Source organism: Salvia miltiorrhiza, chromosome 3 (assembly GCF_028751815.1).
Source record: "Salvia miltiorrhiza cultivar Shanhuang (shh) chromosome 3, IMPLAD_Smil_shh, whole genome shotgun sequence".
In the NCBI taxonomy this organism is placed as follows: Eukaryota; Viridiplantae; Streptophyta; class Magnoliopsida; order Lamiales; family Lamiaceae; genus Salvia; species Salvia miltiorrhiza.
In genome coordinates this window covers 42,083,154-42,106,978 of record NC_080389.1, presented here as the reverse complement: position 1 = coordinate 42,106,978, position 23,825 = coordinate 42,083,154, and the positions used below count along the sequence as shown (strand labels likewise).

At 37.5% G+C, this 23,825-nt stretch overlaps 1 protein-coding gene, 1 long non-coding RNA gene and 1 pseudogene across 2 annotated transcripts; 2 read left to right on the top strand and 1 right to left on the bottom strand.

Annotated features, from left to right (window-relative positions):
- Nucleotides 1-1,118: 1,118 nt before the first annotated feature.
- On the bottom strand, nt 1,119-2,343 carry LOC131018824 (pentatricopeptide repeat-containing protein At3g48810-like; annotated as a pseudogene).
- Nucleotides 2,344-7,219: 4,876 nt separating this feature from the next.
- Nucleotides 7,220-11,272, top strand: LOC131018823 (uncharacterized). The gene has a single exon (XM_057947528.1). The coding sequence runs from the start codon at nt 7,220-7,222 to the stop codon at nt 11,270-11,272; it is 4,053 nt and encodes a 1,350-aa protein (XP_057803511.1).
- Nucleotides 11,273-22,611: 11,339 nt separating this feature from the next.
- On the top strand, nt 22,612-23,386 carry LOC131015836 (uncharacterized). Its single transcript, XR_009098700.1, has 2 exons — nt 22,612-22,733; nt 22,862-23,386. It is a non-coding gene; the product is annotated as an uncharacterized LOC131015836 (long non-coding RNA).
- Nucleotides 23,387-23,825: the final 439 nt, after the last annotated feature.

The window sequence follows — 23,825 nt, the reverse complement described above, 5'->3', positions numbered from 1 at the left end:
AATAAATGTATTTTACCTTATAATGATTGACTGATTCAATTCACTAAGTGAAAGCTTTAGCAGACAAACAACAAAGTGAAGAAAAAAGTAAAACTACATAACCTTATCTAATATCAGATCAAAGTGTAAATTAGTGAATAAAAATATGAAAATTCTACCACTCGTCTGAGTTTGGAACAAGTACTTGATGATCATAATAATGGTTAACATGACAGAAACCTCATTAAGATAACTAGTCAACAAATTAGCTACCCTAACACAGCCTTCTAGCTTTAAATTTCTCATCTATAAAGTAAGCTACACTAAAGTAGTCACCCTGATCTAAAATGCACATTGCTTCAACTTGAACTGGGAAATACAACCCAATTTAGTTTCATTATAAGCTACCGAAAATAAACATTTAAACAAAAATATAAAGGTACAACTCATTGTATCAAACAATGAATCATAACACATACATGCCAGAGCATAAAGAATGCTAGAAAGTTTTCTGAGCCACAAAAACTCATCAAATAAGATAAAATGGCACAAACTTGCATAAAGGCCAATTTTCCATTCTCAATTGTAGACATAAAGCCCACTTTCATACCTGTGGTCAAACCATAGAAGTCTGTCTTGCCATCAAAAGCAGGTCTTAGGGAGATTCCAAACAAAGATCTATATCCTTGAGCAGAAAACTTGACGTAACCAAATATCTCAAGATTGGATCCATCATCATCCTCGCCAATATCCACATGCAAAAAAGTAAGCAATTCACTGCAATGTACAATGTTTACAAAGCCACAGATTTGTCATTTCCAAGAGAGCACCAATTAAATGAAGCAAGAATATTTGCCACTAAATTGCTCCAAAATTCTAAGACCAAGCATAGAGATCTTAACTTGTTGATTTCAGAAGGCCTTCAAAATACGATACTTACTGCTACATATATTCTTTGATTATATAAAAAAATAGGTTGGTCTCCTAGGTTCAAGTCCTCCGTCGCGCGGTCTTTGAATTTCTTTATTTACTTCTGTAATTTATCATAAAAAAAAAAACTGGTTGTCCTATGGTCCTGCCTTAAGAATACCAAGTTGATGTAAGTGGCAATAGAAAATTTTAAATTTATGTATTGCACTTCAACTTCGTAAATTGCTAGCCAATATATCATTCATATGTTGAGTTGCGTCAACAATTCCAATCCTACTGAACAAGTTTCTAATCAAGAAACTCCGAAGTGAAATATTTGGCAAAATTCCATCACCTATCATTCAATTCTAACAATTTATACACTAGCTGCATCTAAATCAATATGCTCACTCACCCCACAAATAAGGCTACTATAACAACCTATATCTAGATGCAACCTTATCTTCCTCATCGTCTCCAAAACTAGAGTTGCAGAGTCGATCATACCTCGCTTATAGTAGCCATGGATGAGAATATTCAACATAAAATCATTGGACTTCACTCCCTCGACCACCATCCTTCTGACGAGCTTCCACGCTGCCTCAAGCTTCCCACACATGCATAAGCCGCAAATAATGGTGTTATAAGTTACCGTATTGAGCTTCATGCCCCGTTCTACCATTGTAGAAACGAGCTGAAAAGAACATCTTTCTTGTCCAGCCTTGAACAAACCATCCAAGAGCTCGTTGTACGTGGTCACATTAGGTATGCTGCCATGTGTCTCCATCTTATCAAACAACACCATAGCCCAATCAACTTTGCCTTTAGCCCATAAACCTTTGATGAAAACATTGAAAGTAACCGTGTTGGGAGAGCACTTATCTCCATTTATAGTTTCGAGAAGATCATAAGCTTGGTCGAACATTAAGTTTCTGCAAAGCGCGTCTATCATGCTCGTATATGCTACAACATTGGGATGACAGCTAAGGATACCATCTTGTTCCATACTTCAGACGCACACATCAAATCCCTGATTCTTGCACAACCATTTAGTAGAGTTGTATACGTTGTTACATTCAGACAAGATACATTCGCCTCCATTTTACCAAGAAGAGAGAAGACATCTCTCATATAGAAGCCATGAATGAGTGTGTTAAATGTAACTTTACCCGTCATTAAACATATGAGCCAAAACATCAAAACCCTCAAGGAATTTACCATTTAACGACAACTCCTTTATCAAAGAAGTAAAGGTTTGGGTGTTTGGATTGCAACCAGAAGTGAGATTGTTCTCGAAAATTATACTCCCTCCGTCCGCAATATCGTTTCCACATTTGCCATTTCGGTCCGTCCGCGATATCGTTTCCACTTTCATTTATAGAAGTAGGGTTCACAAACTTCCACTCACAATAATAGTGGGACCCAAACTCCACTCACTATAATATCCACTACCATTTACTACTATTCATCATTTTTCTTAAAACCCGCACCATCCACAATGTGGAAACGATATCGCTGATGGAGAGAGTATGTAATAGATTAGGCACACTAATTAATTCTCGCTCATGTGCAATATCTTGCAAACCGCACTTCAAAAATAAGGTGTGACATACTTAGACTTATAAAGGTGTTGATGAGATTCGAACGCACTGTGAATAAGTCCTGCTCCCATGCAAATAACTTATAAATCACAGTATAAAGATAAACTACACTTTAAAAACTAATGTGACAAATTTTGACCTATAGAGACATTAATATGACTCAAACCTAAGAAATTTAGCCACCAACTCTACTACTATGTCATTTCTTTTTTTGAGAATACACTATGTCATTTCTAAAAGGGTTATTATTGTTTTATAGTCCAAACTTTCAGCGTTTTCCATAAAATGTTCCAAACTTTCACTTTCTTCTAAAAGATCCCGAACTTTCAGTCTCTTCCAATGAAATGTCCACTATATAAAATTCATTGACTGAAAAATGACAAAAAAAACTTCGAACTTTTAACTTTTTCCAATAATGGTGGTTCTTGATATTGTTTTTCCACAAAATGGCGGTCCCCGAAATATTTTATCGCTGACAAGTTATTTTTTTATCATTGAATTTTTATAACATAATATTTTATGAAAAAAGTTAAAAGTTCAAGGTTTATTGAAGAAAATGAAAATTTGAAATATTTTATGAAAAGTATCGAAAATTGGAGACCTAACACGGTAACACCCTATTAAGCCTTTCTAAAATGGGAAAATATGATTGAACATTTGTACCGACGTTTGGTGGACTTTTTAATAGCATAACACTCTGTTCCAATTATTTTGGCGAAATATCGCGTAGAATTCCTAATATTTATATTCATTATTAACAAACTTCCTAGAAATTTACTTAAGGAATAATAGCATCTATTCACCCCAAGACCATTTCAACAAGACATTAAATGGTATGTTGATTCTCCTGTTTCGGTGCTGCAACGATTTTATTGGTTCGTTATTTAATACTGCAAAATTTCGTCTTAATTTTTAGTCACTCTAATGAATTTTTTTGGCAAGTATTACAGCTTGCAGATTTCCTATGAGTTCTCTAGAATTCGAGATCCATTCTTATTTAGATAATTGACTTTTTTTTTTCACTTGAGATAATTGACGTTTTATAAGACAAGAAAACATATATAGTACTAAACATTTTCTAAAAAAATTATATTCTGGAAATAATATGACAAGAAAACACACATAAATAAATAAAGGGTAGTGATAAACGGACACCAGGTGTACTGAACACCTGGTAAAAAATCGGTTTTTTTGGTGGATAGAGAGTGGGCCGGTTTTAGGGATTTATTGGTTTTACTGTTTTATCCCTTGATTTTTTCCATGTATATATATCTGAAATTAGTCTCTCTCCCTTGATTTTTTTCGTCCATTTTCTTTCCTTATTTTTCGTCCATTTTCTTTCCTTTTTTTTCGGCTAATTTGTTTCTAATTTTCACAAAATCTTCCATTTTGTTTCCTTAATTTTTGAAGACTTTGTTTCCTTATTTTTATGTTTTTATTTCAGAAAATTTTATAAATTATATAATTCGAATATATATTTTTTTTTTCGGTTTTGTTATTGATTTATTTGTTTTTAAATTTTATTATTGATTTGTTACCAATAATTTAGTGTTTCTTGTTATAATAATTCTAGATTTGTTTCCGAATTTTTTTTTCTAAATTAATATTATTTATTTATTTTTCAAAAATTATTACTCCTAAATTTTGTGTTTATTTGTTTTTTATTAATTTGTTTCAACTGATTTTGTGTTTCTCCTTAAAAAAATAAGTACTAGATTTGTTTTCGGATATTATTTTTTAATTTTTTGAAAATTAGATTTTTTTATAAGATAAAAATAAATTTTTATCTAATATTAAATAATGTTATTATTTTGGATATTTATATTGCTAAAATTTTGTTATTTTTATTTGTTTCCACTAATTATCCGTTGATAAATTACTCAATATATTGTTTTCAATATATTTGGTGATTCTTCTAAAAATAATAGATTTGTTTTCACTAATTTAGATATTCTCATTCTCCACAAAAAAATGTAACACATTCAAAAAATATATATGTTATACAGTTTTTTCACACGATTTCCCTACGTATGAATCACTGAGTAATTTTATTTCTACTTTGCTATTCACACTAATTTATTTCAATTATATTATGCAACTTGATTACATTGAGTATAGTTATACGAGTTCATTAGACACACTATAGTAGTTCTCCGAGCAAAATTCCATCGTATGATTCATGAATATTAATTTTTATTTCAAAGTCACTACATTATTTCATTTAATTAATTCAACTTTATTTCATTGAGTTTTAATTATTTCTTATTATTATACCGGGTTTAATTAATAATATAATTTTTATTATTATTTCAATTATATAATTAAACTTGATGAATGTTGAGTTTAATTATTTCGACTATAATACTATATTATAATATATGGTCTTTAAGTATATTGTTATATTGTTATATAATTTCAACTAATCAATTAAATTTGATTTCATTGAATATAATAATTTCGACTTCGTTACTCAGACAATTGTGGTTCATTTTGCTATTACCACATCGATTACAATACTTGCTTATATTATATTCAAATAAAGAATATGCTATATAGGTTTACGATCAAAATCCCTGCATATGATTTATCTTATTTAATTTTTTCTCATTACTCACCCTATAGTATTTCATTTTCTTATTATTATGTCGCTTTTAATAAAGTATACGTTATATATACTTTTTTCTAGCAAAATCCCATCATATGATTCATTCTTTTTTATTACAAATTCACTAATTAATTTCAACTATCAATTAAACGTTTACAAAAAAAAGTTTGCCGAGAATGACGCTTCCAGAGAACGCTAAACCCTAGCAGCCGCCGTTCTCGTTTTCTGCTCCGGTCTCCGCTTCCGGCCTCTCCTCGATGGCTTCTCCATCTAGTAACATGCCTAAGATCTCCGCCAACTTTGATCCTACTCAGAAAATTCAGAAGATTGTTGAGAACCCTAAGATTCTCCCTAGGGTTCTTGATGCACCAGTAACGCAAACTGCGGATAGCAACATGGAGATGAATACTGAACACACGCAGGTCCCAGTCTCGAAACCGACCTTTGCTGCTGTCATGGGTCCTCGTCAGCCACGTAACCCTCATATCCCTGCACACAAATTTTTCGCTCTAAAGCCAGAGAAAAAAGGAGATGAAGTTGCCCTTAACATCCCTTCCGCGATCTACCAGAAACAAGTTTCTGAGTTTTCTCATGCTCTGATCGGACGCCTGATGCTGCGAAAAGGGGATAAGCCCCGCCCTAACTTGGAGTTGAAAAAGGAACTTCAAATTCTGTGGGATATTCAGCATAGTTGGAATCTTATTCCGATGGGGAAAGGATATTTTACCTTGAAGTTCTCCAATGTTGACGACAAAGCAAAAGCTAAGAAACATTTAATATGGGAGCTTTCTACTGGCACCATACGTATTAGGGAGTGGGTTAAAATGTTTGATCCTTACCGGAAAATATCCTCTTTATGCCATGTGTGGGTACGAATCTATTATTTGCCGGTGGAATGTTGGTACCCGGAAATTATTACCGGAATCGGACATCACATTGGCCTACCTCTACAAATTGACTCGGCTTCGGCACATGGGGAGTTTGGACATTTTGCTCGATTACTGATAGAGATTGATCTCTCTCTACCTTTGCCGGAAACGCTCCTTGTTAATTGCGATGAAGGTTCGTTTTATGTGGAGTTTGGCTATGAACAACTGCCACTCTATTGCTCCAAATGCAAAATCACTGGCCACTCCCTTGACAAGTGCAGAAAAGGGGCACCTCGTCCTAAAGACGCTGCTACAAAGGATAAGGCGGTCAGCAACAATCCTGGGAAAGTTCAGGAATCTGGGAAGAACGGGAAAGAGAAGGTGAAAGATACGCAGTGGAAGGCAAGAGAACCGGAAGGGGATCTCCATAATAACAATAAATTTGCCTGTCTTTCAGAGGAGGTTCACAATACTCAGGGAAGTTTATATGGTCCGGAGCTACTGGCAAAAAGCAGTGAGGAAAAGGAGGATGGGAAAGGAGTGCAAGATAAGTTACAGGAGGAACTTTTGGGGTCGGAAAATGTCTCTGATGACGGCCTAGATGAGGAGGCTCAAAAGGACAGGGATGAGGAATCAGAGACTGAAGTGGTTTTCGATGAGATGGAGCAGGAACAAAGAAAAGCTGAGGTTACAAAAAATGTTGATCCTGAGGAAAATTTGGTTGTTGTAACTGCAGAAGAACATCATAGGGTTGGGGTTTCTTCTTCCGTTTTGGAAGTTACAAAAAAGGCTACTCAACATGGGGCTGAACAGGTTAAGGTTGCCCGGGTAGCTGAGATGGTAACATCATCAAAGGAGAAAGAAATACAAGTTAAAAAGAGGGGGAGGCCACCCAAATCTGAAAGCTCTCGAAAACACAATCAAGAGGAGGGTATCAAAGGTCGCTTAAGGAAACAGGAGCAGGTCACCAGACCAAGGGAAGTTAATTTAGCTTCGGAAGAGTACATCAATAAGAGAATGAGCACAGCTTTAGCGGAAGGCCATCAACCTCGAAACTACACTGTCGAGAGCTCTTCTTCTCCTAGTGCACGATCCATGGATAATATTGCGGCTCGGAGTTGGGCTGCAGAGATGGAATCGGGGGAAACTCCGACAAAATACTGTTAAGTATCATGAATTTTTTAGTTTGGAATGCCCGAGGTCTCTCGGACGAGTCTAAACTAATTCTCCAGGAACACTGCCGTTCCTTTTCCCCCATGGTTGTGGGAATTATCGAACCCAAGAGGAAGTTTCATAAGATTCCGACTAGTTTTTGGCGTTCTTTGAATCTGATTCCGTGTCATCAGAATTCCCGCTTTAACAAGCGATCCAATATCTGGTTTTTTACTCATCCTGATGTGGCCTCTAATGTTATCTTCACTTCCGAGCAGGTTGTGATCGTGGATTGCGTCTGGACCTGTTATAATTTCCGTGTGGCTGTTGTGCATGGGGCGAACAATAATCTTCTCAGGCGTCAGTTGTGGGTCGACCTTCTCAATACGATGGACGGGCCCTCCGTTATTGCCGGGGACTTCAACGCCGTGAAAGGTGCTCACGAAAGAAGTAGTGATTGTCTTCCTAATGCTACTTCGTGCCGTGATTTTTGTGACTTTATTGATGCTACTGGCTTCATCGACTCTCCCACGGTGGGGCTGCAGTTTACGTGGTCGGGGCGACGATTTATGCCCTCTCATGTGGAATCTAAATTGGATCGTGTCCTGTTTTCTCAGGATTTTGCTGATTACTGGAGTTCGGTGTATACTCAGAATCTTCCCCGGATTACCTCAGACCACTCCCCGATTATTATCAGATGTTGTCTCCCTCTTCAACAGGGTCCGAGATTCTTTAAATTTTTGCACATGTGGACGTTGCATGAAAATTTTCATGAGGTGATTCGTAGTTCTTGGAATGAGGACACCTCCACCCGTTGCCCTATTTATAAGGTGATGTTCAAGCTTAAGCGTTTGCGTGGTGTGCTTAAGGACTGGAATAAATCGACTTTTGGCAACGTCGACGCTATGATTACTGCAGCGCAGCAGCACCTCCTTCAGATTCAAGAACAGATTGCGGTGAGTGGGTACACTTCGGACCTTTTCGATGAGGAAGTGGTTACTCAAGCTAAAATTAACAAAGCTCTTACGCGGAAAAATAACCTCCTCCAACAAAAGAGCAGAGTTTCGTGGCTTCAGGATGGTGATCGTAACACGAAGTTTTTTCATAATATGATAAAATATAAAAAGAAGCCACAAATTATCTCCCACTTAAACATCCATGGCAATTTGGTCTACGATCAGGAGGCTATTGGAAAACACGTCGTGGATTTCTTCTCTGCTCTCTTTGAAGAGACGAATCAAGAGGCGTTGGACATTACTTCTTTTGAGGCGACCATTGATGAGGTCGTGGATGATCGGCAGAATACTTTTCTCACTAGAACGCCTGATGAAGAAGAAATCAAAGCTGCGGTCTTCGGGATGGACGCGAGCAGCGCTCCTGGTCCGGACGGTTTCTCTGGGAAATTTTTCCAGTCTTGTTGGGATATTATTAAAGAGGATATCTGGAAGGCGGTTACTACTTTTTTTGAAAGATCCTATCTGCCGGTGGGCTGCAATTCTAGTATTATGATTCTCTTACCCAAAAAAGATGTCGTTTCTTCTACTGCTGATCTTCGTCCGATTGTCCTCTCTAATTTTTTCTTCAAGATCTTTTCGAAGATCCTTGCTTCTCGTCTTGGGGTTGTTGCTGCAAAGTGTGTTAGCCCGAACCAATTTGGTTTCATTAGCGGAAGATCTATTCATGATTGTATTTTACTTGGTTCCGAAGGGATTAATTGCATGCGAAGATCTATTGGAGGGGTGAATATGGCATGCAAAATCGATATCAAAAAAGCTTTCGATACTCTTAGATGGGATTTTTTGTTGGCTGTTCTCAAAGTGGGAGGTTATGACGAGAAGTTCGTTAACTGGATCAGAATCATTTTGCACTCAGCTCGCCTCTCCATTCTCTACAATGGACGTCTGCATGGCTACTTTGCGTGTTCTAGAGGAGTGCGACAAGGTGATCCCCTATCTCCACTCCTCTTCGGTATCGCTGAGGACGTTCTTAGTGCTCTTCTCAGAAATTGTGTTGCCGCTGGGAAACTTACGCCTATGAATATTTGTAGAGCTCGGCCTTTCCCTACACACTTTCTCTATGCTGATGACATTCTGGTTTTCTGTACTGCTTCGGAAGAAAACGCGAGAACTTTACGGCATATCCTTACTTTTTATGGTGATATTTCTGGTCAATTCTACAGCCCCGAAAAATCACATATCTATTTTACGGATAAGGTTTCTACGGCTCTGAAACGTGCGATTGGGCGCTCCATTGATTTTGCGCCGGGTGCTTTTCCTTTCACTTATCTCGGCGTTCCTCTTTTTGTTGGGCGTGTTCGGGCTTCTTATCTTCGGCCAATTCACGACCGTATTCTGCAGAAATTTGCTAGATGGCGTGGTAGGCATCTTTCTATGGCAGGAAGAATTTGCTTGGTGAAGTCTGTTATACAAAGCTCAATCACTCACTCTATGATGATTTACCGTTGGCCTCGGTCCTTACTTAAAATTCTGGATGCGAAATGTCGCAATTTTATCTGGACCGGGAATACGGAGAAATGTGCGGCTTGTACGGTGGCATGGGCACGGGTTTGTGCTATAAAAGAAGAGGGGGGTCTTGGCGTGCGTTCTTTTTCTTTGATGAATAGAAGTTATCTTATGAAACGTGCCTGGAGCGTCATACGGGGGACTGCTTTTGGCATGGATATTATGAGACAGAGATACTTAAGTAGGTTCAGTCATGTGAAGACGGTTGCTGCCCCTTCCTCGATTTGGCTTGGTCTTCGTGCTGAAATTGCCCCGTTGGTCAATGACTCTTATTGTTACATCGGCGATGGTGCTTTTACCAATTTTTGGAATGATGATTGGCTGGGGTACTCTATTGCCCGTAAATGTGGTGTGCCGCATTACGTGCAAGACTTCCTCAAGCATTCTGTTGCAGATTATTTTTACGAGGGAATTTGGCACTTTACACAGGGCTTCGTGGACGCTTTTCCTGACATCGTTTGTGACATCCTGCTGCTCCCTATTGGAGATGATGAGGACATCCGTTTCTGGAAACCTTCACTTCATGGGGATGTTACTGCCTCGCTTGCCTTCGCTCGCCACTGCCACCGTTTTCCTGCGGTCAAATGGGGCAAGTGGATTTGGGAGAACTATATTCCCACTCGTCGTTCCATGACTACTTGGCGCCTTCTACATCGTCGCCTCCCCACTTTTGACATTCTCATCAGTCAAGGGCTTATTACTCCTAACCATTGTCCTTTCTGTTTCAAAGATAGTGAGAATATAGAACATCTGTTCTGGAGTTGCGACAACATTCGGCCTATTTGGCTGGAGTATCTGAGTTGGTTCAACAAAAATCATGACATCGATAATTCGGATATTTTCAGCATGTTGGTGGCTGCCTGGGGTTACTCGTTTAGCTCCCAACTAGTTTGTTTCTGGAAGGCTGGTATTATTTCTCTTATTTGGAGCATTTGGACGCAGCGTAACAAATGTATCTTTGATGACGACAGATTTGAGGCTAAAAAGATTTTTCACTCGATTAAGGTGACTTTTCGGGAAATGGAGGAGAATTTTAAATTGGGTGCTATGGCAAACACTTGGGAGGATCTCTCGATCCTTAAAAAGATTGGGATAAAAGGTCGTGCTGCTATTCCGCCGGACTTTATAAATGTTTACTGGTGGCCTCCCTCTAACCATTGGATCAAGGTTAATACGGACGGCTCTGCGTTGGGGGCGCCGGGAAAGATTGCTGCTGGAGGAGTCTTTCGTGATAATCATAGTACGGTGCGTGGTTGCTTTCATAAAAAAGGAGGGATTGGCTATGCGTTCGAGGCGGAACTTCTTGCGGTAATAACCGCTATTCAATATGCTAATGACCGCAATTGGTTTTATCTTTGGTTGGAGTCGGACTCTACTTATATTGTTCGCCTTATTCAAGATCGTTCTTTACTTGTTCCTTGGCGTTTCATGGCCTCGTGGAAAAGGATTCTTGTGCTTCTCGATAAATTCCATCTTTATGTTTCTCATATATATCGGGAAGGCAACAAGGTGGCGGACATCTTGGCTGCGGATACTATGGTAGAGGGCTGCTGGGACTTCGAGATTGACGCTATCAAGGCTGCGGTGCGTTTGGATATGTCCTCACATAGCCATATCCGCATGGTTCTTCATTGAGCTCTCTCATGGTTTTTTGGTCGTTTTTTCAAACGGTTGGTGGACGAGCCTGGCAGGGGCTGCTCGTTTTTTCTAGCTCTTGGGTGTTGGCGGTTTTTGATGGTTTGTTCCAACTGCTCCTCAGCGGCTGGAAGAGGAGCTTAGGGTGGTGTTCCAACTTGCGTTCTGAGGCAACAAAGGCTAGAAGGCTCTTCCTCCAGCTTACCGCGGGTGGGTGGTATTCTGGGACTTTGATCGAACAGTTGGAGGGGGTCTTTCGCGTGGAGGCTCACCTGATTCATGAGGGCTGGAGTTTACAATTTTGGATTGGGGCGAATGCCTTCGAGTTGGTTTTGTCGGCGGATGTCAAGGCTGAGCTGCTCGACAGCTTGCGTGGCAGCCGTCCTCTTGGCAGCCTGCGTGGTTTCTGTCTTCGGGCTCGCGGCTGTTTCACCACCTTCTTGTTAGAGCGTTTTTGGTTCGTGTTTTGCTTGTTTCTTGCTTTTTGGTTTTGTTTCCTGGGCTGGAAAGCCGGGGTTTCTTTAGGGCGATGGTTTGGCCGGAGCTCTAGAAGTCACCCCACTTCCGCTTTCCTTCCCCGTTTTTTTCACTTCGCCTTTAGACGAGTACTCTTTTTCCTCCTTCTCTGGGAGGTTTTAACGAGGCTCGGCCCTTAGTCAGCTTTTCTGTGCTGTCAAGGGTTTTTGGCTTTTCTTCTTTCTTTTTAATAAAATCGTATTTTAATTAATTCAACTATCAATTAAACTTGTTTGCATTGAGTTTAATTATTTTGACTTCGTTATTCACACAATCGTAGTTCATTTTTTTTTACGATTAAGCAAGACATATAAGCTTATTTTTTATGATTCATGGTTGATTTTATTTAATTTTTAATTTCCAAATTAACTAATTTATTTCAATTAATTAATTCAACTTTATTACATTGAGTATAATTATTCATTATTATTATATCGCGTTTCATACTAAATTATAATTCAAGTATATGATTCTTTGAGATTAACTATTTGGACTTTTCTATTCACATTGTCACTATGGTAGTCAATTTTCTTGTTATTGTATCAATTACAATACTATAACATACTACTTTGTCTTCAAGTGTATGTTATAAAGTTTACCGCCCAACCTCCCTATTTTTTCTTTTCTTTCAAAATCACTAATTCTTTAAACTTTATTTCATTGCGTATACTTTATTTTTAAAAAATTCAAAACTTTATTTCAATTATATTATTCAACTTTATTACATTGTATATAGTTATTACATTGCAAAAAATTATTATTATATCGTGCTTAATACTATATTATAATACATTGTCTTCAAATATTTGTTATATAGTTCTCCGACCAAAATACCACCGTATGATTCATTTTTATTTTTATTTTTATTTTTTCAAATTCACTAATTTATTTCAATTAATTAATACAACTAAATTTCATTTACTATAATTATTTTTTATTATTTTATCTCATTTAATACTATATTATAATTCATTGTATTCAACTATATGTTATATAGATTCCAATAAAAATCTTTGCATACGATTGACTATACTTTACTTTTGATTCCAACTTTAATAATATTTCAATTATATAATTAAATTTGATGAATGTTGAGTTTAATTATTTCGACTTTAATATTATATTATAATTTATGGTCTTCAAGTATATTGTTATATAATTTCAACTAATGAATTATTATTTTTTCATTGAGTATAACTATTTCGACTTCGTTACTCACACGATCGTGGTTCAATTTGTTATCATCATATCGATTACAATACTTTATTATAATATAAAGTATATGTAATATAGTTTTAATTTTTTTTTCAAATTCACTAATTTGTTTCAATTAATTAATTCAACTCTATTTCATTGAGTATAATTATTTGTTATTATTATATCGCGTTTAATACTATATTATAATACATTGTCTAAAATGTATATAGTTTTCCAACCAAAATCACATCATATTCACATTTTTTTCCAACCTTCACTAATTTATTTCTATTAATTAATTATAATTTATTTCCTATTATTATACCGCGTTTACTGCATTATTATAATACATTTAATCCAAGTATATTTTATTTATTTTTTCGACCGATGCCCCATTATATTGTTTTCAAAATGAACAAATGTATATTTGTACATACAATTCAAACAATACAAAATAATTATCGAAAAATAAAATATATGTTGAAAGGATTATTGATTGGAGAATGAAAATCAATAAATTAGTGGAAACAAATTCATGATTGTTTTAGGAGAATATCTAAATTAATGGAAACAAATCTAGGACTATTTTTAGAAGAATATCCAAATTAGTGGAAACAAATAAAAAAAATCGAATCAATAAAAAAAATAATATGTGGAAACAAAAATAGGATTATTTTTAAGAGAATCATAAAATTAGTGGAAACAAATAAATAAAACATAATTTTCGAATAAAAATAAATAATTTAATAATCAATAAAACTAAATAATATTAATTTCGAAAAAAAAAACTGGAAACAAAAAACCAAAAAATAAGGAACTATCTATAAATTTCGAGAATTAAAAAACAGAAAATACAATACAATAACAATAGGAAACTTAATGAGGGATAAATAAGTAAATACACGGATCAATTAAAACCGGCTCATTTTGGCTAATTAAAAAAAGCCGGGTTTTGACCGAGTGTATTGGACACTCGGTGTTCAAATCACATTTCCGATAAATAAATATGTAGCGTACCATTTTAAAGTATTACTAGCATTTGCACTTCGTGCAATGCACGAATTTTTTTTTAAATTTTTATATTTATATAAAATTAATACTAATTCAATTATCATACATATAGATATAATAAAAATAATTATTTTAACTCAATATATTTGAATTGCATATTGAAAAAATAAAAAAAAATAAAGAAGAATTCACAATTATAAATTTGATATTATGAACAGTAAGAAAAAAATAAGTTGAAAATACAAAAGTAATAAAAAAGAATTAGAAAATAGATTTATTTAAAAAAGATGAGAGAGAAGCGAGAAAATGTTAAAATTTTAATATTTTAACAAATATAATTTTTACATGGACAACGCCAGTTACTGAGTTCGATCTTAATCGAGCCCAAAACAAAAAGGAAAATGAAAAGCTTGAAGAGAAAGAAAGGATTTATACTTTTGTATTTCTTGTGGATGAAGAATAGTTAATGTGTTTATATTTGGATTTTTTTTCTCTATTTTATAGGCTACTTTCTAAATCTATCTAAGCCATAACATCAAAGGCCCATTAATGTTGTAGGGCACTTGGCCCAAATCCTGTTAAAATCTGTCAGCTGAACTCCCATGGGGAAAACACTCAACAAAGAAAATGAGTATTTGATCTAGATAAAGAATTAAAAATACATATATCTTCTAACTTTCAGATTTGACAATAGTCTTCAAATCGGCTCCATATCTTTATTATTTTTTTTATCTTGGACTCGCATCCTCAGATCTGTCTTATTTCTCATTGGAGCTCTCTACCAGACTCAAATTTATGGTTGCTTCAGATATGCCCAACGTGACTTTATATTCCTACGACAATATCAAAATAACACGAATATAATAGTTTAATTTTACTTATATATGACTTATTTTCGGGCCGTAGGTGTGCTTGATATATCTTATTTGGGGCCTTCTTTAGAAGAACGAGAATCCCTAATTCCATCCTTATCAATATAGTTTACAAATAAACCTTCAATTTTATTATAACTACAAAATTATCACTTAATTTTCAAATAGATTTCAAATTGAAAGTTGCTTTTTAATAGATTTAAATTATAGATTTATAAAAATAGTAAACAGGTTTTTGGAGTTTCGGGAAATTGAAAATATATATTTACATCTAGCATCCACTATTTTAAAAATAATATACAAATAATAGATAATTTAATACGTAGAACATATCATTTTAAAATATCTATATCTATATTATATTAAAAGAGGTGGTCTTGGGTGCATCCGGGTGTACCGTACATCCGGGTTGACCCGTACCCAAATCTTGATCCGTATCCTAATCCAAACCCACATCCTAATTCAAATCGTGTAAATGACACTATTCGGTTATAAAAATGACACTGCCTATAATTGACACTATTATGTTATACAAATAACACTGCGTATAAATGACACTATAACATTGTAAATGATACTGTGTATAATTGACACTATTCAGAAATATAAATGACACTTCCTGCAATTGACACTATATGATTGTAAATGACTCTATAATATTTTAAATAATACTATAAGATCGAAAATGACACTATAACATTTTAAAATGTTACAGTGTCATTTATATAATTAAATAGTATCAATTATAAGTAGTGTAATTTGTATAACTGAATAGTGTCATTTACACAATTTGGGTCAGGATGCGGGTTTGGATTAGCATGCGGGTCATGATCTAGGTACGGGTACACCCGGGTGTACAGGAGATTTTGTGATATTAAAAAGGCAACTTCCAATTTAAAATCAAGGGTGAAGTATCAATTTCACCCCTAGCGTATATGCCCTTATCACGTCTGACACCCTATGGCCAGGGGTGTCAACTAAGCCCCTGAAGTACCTAATTTTCTCCAATTAAGCCCTCCGACTTAACGGCCATTTAACACCGTTAACTATTTTAAATTTTTTATTTTGTTGGTGGTGGGACCCACACCTTCTTCTTCACCAAGCTCGCCGAAAACCTAATCCACCTCGTCATCCTTCTCCCCCACAATCGCTCCTTCCTCCCTCATTCTCTCTCGGCTCTCTCACTCATCACACACAAATAGACTCGCACCCTCTTCCCCGAAACTCCGGCGCCGCTGCCGCCTCTCTCTAATTCCTGAGAAGGAGATCAACAGGGAATGTCGTTAAAGGTATCATTAACGTCACTACATTGAGCATTCTCATCGTCACCATTGTCGCGGACGTCTGCATCCAGATCTTCGGGATGCGATCGTTCCTCCACCACCGCGTCCTCCTCCCTGAGGAGATCCTTGCTCTCATCCTACTTCTCGTGCTCGGTTCCACCACGGTCATGGTGCTCACCACCAAGAAATGCCTCGAGACCAAGTATCGAGAGAGGCACAATTTTTTCGAGAGCCAGGAATTCTCCGACATCGGGGTTGCCGTGGTCCGATTCAGATGCTCAGTCTCTGATGGTAGAAACTTGAGCCGTGAATTCAAAGTCGAGGATTATTGGACTAAGAAGCTCGTGGAATGCCAAGGAAGCCAGATTTCTCCATCAATTAGGCACCACAGATGCAGAAGATTTCTCTACACCGCGAGAGGATTCGTTGTGTAACTCCTTCTCAGGAGTTAGAGAGAGGCGGCGGCGGCTTGTCGCCGCTGTGACGCTAGAGTTTCGGGAAGAGGGTGCCGAGTCTATTTGTGTGTGATGAATGAGAGAGCTGAGAGAGAATGAGGGAGGAAGGAGCGACTGTGGGGGAGAAGGATGAAGAGGTGGATTAGGTTTCTGGCGAGCTTGGTGAAAAAGAAGGTGTGGGTCTCACCACCAACAAAATAAAAAAATTAAAATAGTTAACGGTGTTAAATGGCCGTTAAGTCGGAGGGCTTAATTGGAGGAAATTAGGTACTTCAAGGGCTTAGTTGACACCCCCCAGCCATAGGGTGTCAGGCGTGATAAGGGCCTATACTGCTGAAATAGAAATTTTATTAAAAGAAAAAAAGAGCACCGATGCTAACAAAGTATCGGAACACAAAAAACCGACTCAAAACAAAATAAAAACCGCGTAAAAGAACCCCCCACAAAGTACCACTAGAAGTCGAAAACAAAGGAAACGAAAGCTAAGAAGAAAAATTTAAAAAAGCATCCTCGTCCCCAACATCTTCATCATCCAGCATATCACCCCATTTCTTCTTTTTGGCCACCGCCGACATAGCTCGGGCAGCATCAGAAGAGGAGTGAATCATAAACTTTTGCATAATTGCTCCTCCAGATTGAGCATGTTGTACTTTATTCAAGAACTCCACCGGCACCGAAGAGTTAAGAACGGCCTCCTGCAAGACACCAGTAGCCCGGCCAGCTTTTAGTGCATGGCCATGCTCTATAATACGTCGGAGGCGGTGCTTGATAGAGGAATCAGGAACCTTCCCCTTCTTTTTAGCTCCCTTCGGTCGCCCTCGTCCGCGAGTTATGGGAGGATCCACCGGCAACTCCTTCTCAGGAGTCACCACACTACAACTCGGAGCGGGAGAAGTCAAGTCCGAATCATTCTGCAAAGGAGGAGTCCTATCAGATTGCGCAGAACCCATAGTTGGAGATCCCGTGTCTTCCTCCTCATCCACATCTTCATCCACATCTTCCACCACCCCCTCTTGAAAATTCATTCCTTTTCCATTGTCTATAGGATCCTCAGTCTCAAGACTAGCAAAGGAATTTGATGTCGCGACGCCAAGATCCAGAGCCACGTTCAAGTCCTCCCCAGTTTCATTAGGACAATCAGCGATATGAGGAGTCTCCTCATGGAGATTCTCATCGACGGCTTTGGGAATTGGCCGCCAAGAATCAGCAGATCTCCTCTTGCCTTTGAAATTCTGATTCTTTCTCTGGTTGACCGGAGAGGAAGGTTCAGTTTCAGAGCGATTTTTCCTGCAATCATCAACAGCATGGCCCACCACGGAGCAAATCCCACAAAAATACGGTAAATTCTCATAGCCAAATTCAATTTCATAGATATCATCACCACATTTCACATCCAAAAATTCTGGAATATCAGAAGCAACATTCATCTCCACGAGCACACGCGCAAAATAACCCACCGAAGCTCTAGCGGACATACCATCAATGATAATCGGTGTTCCAACCTGCTTAGCGATGCCAGCGAGGACCTCGGGGTGCCAATAATCATGTGGGAGATTGAATATACGAAGCCAAACCTGAGCAAGAGTGGACGTGGCCTTATTAGGATTGAACTTGGGAACCCAAGCCTGAAGATGTAGGATTCCAGTGCTTAGGCGCCAAGAAACCTTAGAGAAGGCAATGGAATAATCCTCCTGCGAAGAGAATTTCAAAGTGAAAAAACCCTTTCCAAGGGGAATGACCTCCCAGGGATGCGACGTATTCCACATAACAGTGAGCTCATTATGAATATCAGCAGCGAAACGGGGAGCATCCCCTTTGCGAAGAAACAATCGGCCATGCACGGCAAATTGGAACGAGCGGACTTGTCGTTGATGGAAAGCCGGAGAGATGTTGAGGCAAGGACGACCGTCCTCCATCGAAGGCTTTAGGACAGCAAAGTCGTGAGCTGGAACGTCGACAGGCCGTCCCGACTGCCATCTTAGAGTCTCGGCGAAGGATTTAACCCTAGCACGCCTATCAGCAGGCAGAGGGCGAGAAGGCTGCCCATCTCCAGAAAAACCCGGTGGCGGAGGCATCTTGGTATCCGGGAAACGAATTCCGGCATGGTGAGACTGAACTCCTGACTGTTGCACCGGATCATGAAGCACAAGCGCATTGGCAGGAACAGCCGATAAGGGCCTATACGCTAAGGGTGAAATTGATACTTAACCCTGAAATCAATTTCAAACTTAGGTGGCAATTTGTAATTATAATAAAATTGAAGGATTATATGTAAACTATATATATATATATATATATATATATATATATTTCCTTTTCCGTTTTCTTTATCTTTTTATTTGTTTGTTTTACTTCTTTTTAAAATTGTGAAATTCGACTAATTATAGAGTATTTAATATGCATTTCAAATTAAAGATCACGGTAAGAGCTTTAATTTGATATATTTATGTATATATTTGATTTAAAATGTAAAAGTTATATTTATTTAAAGATTAAAATTTTAAAAAATTCTCTCTCATCTCTCATCCTTTTTTAAATAAATCTATTTTTAAATTCTTTATTTTTTTAACTTATTAGTTTTCTTTTTCATAATATCAATTTTTACTATTATGATTTTTGTTTAATAATCAGCTCAAATATATTAAGTTAAAATTAATTTTTTTTAATATATTTATAAATATGATAATTGAAATGATATCAATTTTATAAATATAAAAATATTTCTTGTACATTGCACGAGGCGCAAATACCAATTTATGTGTAAATGGGAGCAAGGTTCGAGAAGTTTCTGGAAATAGAAACTATTTATATCTCGTATCTAGTTTGTAAAAAAAGGTTATTGCCGTAAAATACATCAAGTTTATCAATTTTCTGGTTTATATCATCACTTTTTTTTGCCAGAAAATACATGAATTTGTAATTTGTTCTGAATTGTCCCACCATTTATAATTTCGCCCAAATTAATCTGGGGTGGCAGTCGGATTGCCAACGTGACAGCCGGAATTGCCAACGTGGCTACCAGAATTGCCAAATCACACACACTTCTCTCTCTCTCTCTCTCTCATACACACACACACGCACAGCCCCACCCCATGAAGTTCATGAAGTTCATGATTTGAGCTCTGATCTCCTGCGTCTTATGATTGGGGTAGTACTTCAGCATGAACTTCTCACAAGGTTCTACCCAAGTGGTGATGGAGTTAGGGGGTAGAGACAGCAGCCAGGTCCTCGCGTGCGATCCTAAAGTGCATGAGGAAAGAACTTAAGCTTCAACTGCTCTTCCGTAAGATCCAACAGTGGGAAGGTTTGCACTTGAGTGCAGAAATCACGAATGAACTGCAGGGCATCTTCATTCGGCATCCCGTAGAAGAGGGCAAGCAGGCTTGAATCATTTGGCTTCAAATTATAATTTCTAACAGCAGTGGGGAGCACAATAGCCGAGGTGTTCGTGGCCCCAATGATGGGCCGGGTGAAGTTTTCCATGTACTGCACATTTCCGTTTGCCATGTCTTCTTGGTCGTGAATTGATTGTTCTTCTTCCTTTTCTTGTTCACGATCTTCACCGTTCTCTAATGACTCTTCTAAATTAACCGAACTTGAATCCTCAAAGTCCTCCAGAGTGGAGTTGTACTCAACTTTCTCCTCAAAGACTCGCTCGTGAGTCACTGTTTCCACAACTTCTCTCGAACTGAACTTTTACTCCTCCTCCAAGCTAGATAAAATCTCTCGAGGGTGATGAATGTTGTCGTAGTAAGGTGCTAACTTTCTCTTCAAGCTTCTGCGACCTTGCATACACAACACTAATAAAAAAAATCAAATGGACCGGAGGGAGAAAATAACCGAGTTAAAAGAAAGAAACAAAATAAACACAGAAAACAAATGTAACACAATCAAACGCCTAAAGCCTTCCCCGGCAACGACGCCAAAATTTGACTCAACCCAAAACACCTAAGGGATTGACTCACAATTGTACGAGGTCATCCTAGTGTAGTAAGCTAACCCAAGTCGTCTCTCAAGGAAGACTAAACATGGCTCTGACCATGCTACGCACAGAAAATAGAAAATAAACCTACACACTCTAATCAGGAGTTTGGGTCTGACACTCACTCTCCAATTAACTAATACGTAATTGAAATAAAGCATATAAAGTTAACTAGGTAATCGATAGGAAGCAGATATAGAACGCAATAAGAAGGCATAAAAAACTAGGGTTCTAAACTAGCAATCTAGAAAGCAATAATTAAATCAACAATCATAGGCAACGATTATCTAGGCGAGGTAAAAGAACAAGCATCTAACCAAAGGAATACTAAGCAACAATTATCTAGGCAAGGGAAATAAACAAGCATCCAAACCTATGGAAAGCTTTAGCCATCATTAATCCTAAAGAACATGTAAACGAAAAGCAACACAAATTCAACGGAGAATTACACTAACAAATCAACCAACGATCTAACTATACTAACTAGGCGATGATTAACAAAGCATAAATCAATACTAAATATCATTATCAAAGCGTGTTCAATTATATAGGAAAAGAACAACCAAGAAAGCTTGTAGAATTCGATAAATCAACAGATAGAACTTACAATTGATTAAAGGAAACGGCGATCTAGCGTAATCCGAAAGTTTCTAATCTAGTTTTCCCTACCAAAACTCTAAGAAAATACAGTAAAAATGCAACTGGGGGCTGGCTGGGTCGAGAATGATGAAGAAAACCCTAAAAATGAGTTTTATATCCAAAATTCGTAACTGCAGAATTTACGTGGGCGGCGGCAACGGTGCCGCCGCCTACCCCATTCGCAGCATGTTACAAATTGAAAACAGGCGGGCGGCGTGAGGCGGCTGTGGCCAGCTCCGAAAGTCTTCAAAAACGCCTCCCTCACTTTCCGAAATGCCTGAGAACCTGATAACCTGCAAGGATAACACAAGTGCACGAAAAACAATCGAGTAAGTATAAAATGATACTAAAAAGCACAGAGCATGCTCGAAAGAGCATCCTAAGACCTGCAAATATCAACCAAAAATGAGATAAACATCGGGCGAAGTGTCCCTTGATTTGGCGGAGTTTGAGGTTGACGCCGATGAGGGCGTTCACCCACTCTAGAATCCGTCCCCAATAGGCCTCCCTATTTTGGTCGACACCCCGGACGGCGTCATTGGTCTTCTCTGTCCAAATTCGGACAATAAGGTCCGTCTCCTCGAGGGTGTAGGTGTGCCGAGCGGCCCTTTCTTCCTCCGGCATAGGAGCCGACGCCTTCTCTTTGAAGGCCATAGCCTTCCGACGCCCTCCTTTCTTGGGCTTCGACGCACTATGGGCGGGCGGTGTCTCCTCCTCCTCGCCGCTTTGACGAGGTTCCTTCTCCAAGTTGATACCCGCCAAATCGGGGTGATAATCGCTTCCACCGAAAAGGTCGGAAACCCAATTTGTGTCGTACCTGTTTGGATTGTATTGATCCATTTTTTTTTTTATAGAATTTGAGAGAGAATGAGGAAGAAGATAGAAGAAGAATTTTTGTTTGAAGATGAAGGAGGAACAAATATATAAAGAAGAGAGAGAGAAAAAAAAGGGAAGCAACGGTTGAATGACCGAATTTCAATATATTTTTTAAAAATCGGCAACGGCCGAAAATTCGAAATTCGATATTTTTTTTAATTAGGCGCGTGTATGACACGCACCATTTATTAAAGAGATCGTGGCTCACCCGATAAATCGGGGCACACTCGAGTCAGGAAACGCTGCAGTGGGGGACCCGATACCAATGGGTGACTCGAGTCACCAGATCGAGTCACCCACTGTGGGTGCTCTTAGTAACTAGCTAGTTTTTTTTATTATTTATTTAAAAAAAGTCGTACCAAAATAAAGTAAGAAATTAAAAATGAAAAAAAAACACTTATATAATTTAACTTATAAAAATTACGTACATACGAAATAAGAAAATAAAAATGATCGATCAATATTACAAGAATATTTATTAAAATAAAATGAAGATACAAAATAAGAAAATATGGAGATGAAGTAAATCATTCATTTGTGCAATGTGCTGTAAAAAATAGATCCATGTATATATGATGTATGTATCGTTTTATGGATGTCAGGTCGATGGATTGGTGACTTTGATGGAAGGTGAGCATGTAGGGCCGTTCAATTTGGGTAATCCAGGAGAGTTTACCATGTTGGAGCTTACTGAGGTTTGTCCTATCTTGGATAATGTTTATTCTCTTTTGATGACATTTCCTTCTATTTTCTGTAAGGTTTTATTTTTCTGCAAAGTTGAGGTTGTGAAAGAAACCATCAATCGCCTCAATAGAATTCACACCAAACACTGCTAATGATCCTCACAAGAGGAAGCCAGATATAAGCAAAGCAAAGGATCTTCTCAACTGGCAGCCCAAAGTTTAGTTACGAGATGGATTGCCTCAAATGGTTGACGATTTTAGAAACCGCATCTTGAATGAGGATGAAGGAAATGGAAACAAATGAGTGGATATAGTGATGCAGCAAAACCAGATCTTCCACGACTACATGAATGACATTTAGATATGGGCTTGATCGAGACGTGGATGGAAAAACTAGAGGAGTCTGAGACCAAGCAGAGAAACATGATCAAAACTTCCATTGTCACTGTTTTCTTTAATTGTAAAACACTTGATCCTTTCACGTTCCATCTTGTACATGGTTAAATTAGTACTATAAATTGTTGTTATGTTGGAGATTGAACATATGATCTTTTGTTAGAATTCTATGAATTATTATAATATGAGATTATTCGAGGTTTATATGATGTTGTAGAGATTGCATTACAGTGTGTTAACGTGTTAAATACTCTTATATAAATAAAAGAAAAATATTCACAAAATAAAAGCTGTCCAATATGTTGTTGCTTTCAGCGACGGAATAGCGACGGAAAATTCCGTAGCTAGGTAATTTATTGTCATTAGGTCTTATTTATTTAACTACGGATTAACAACGGAATTTTCTATCGCTTCCGTCGTTAATCCGTAGTTAAATATAGACAACCAAACAACTACAATTTTTTTAGCGACGGAAAAATCCGTCGTTAAAACTAGCGACAGAATACTTTTCCGTCGCTATTTTTGCTAGCGACCATGAATCTAGATTCGGAATAAATCGGTCGCTATTCCATCGTTAATGATTTTTAGTGACAGAATTTTTATTTTTAGTGACGGAAAATTCCGTCGCTAATCTGCTGATTTT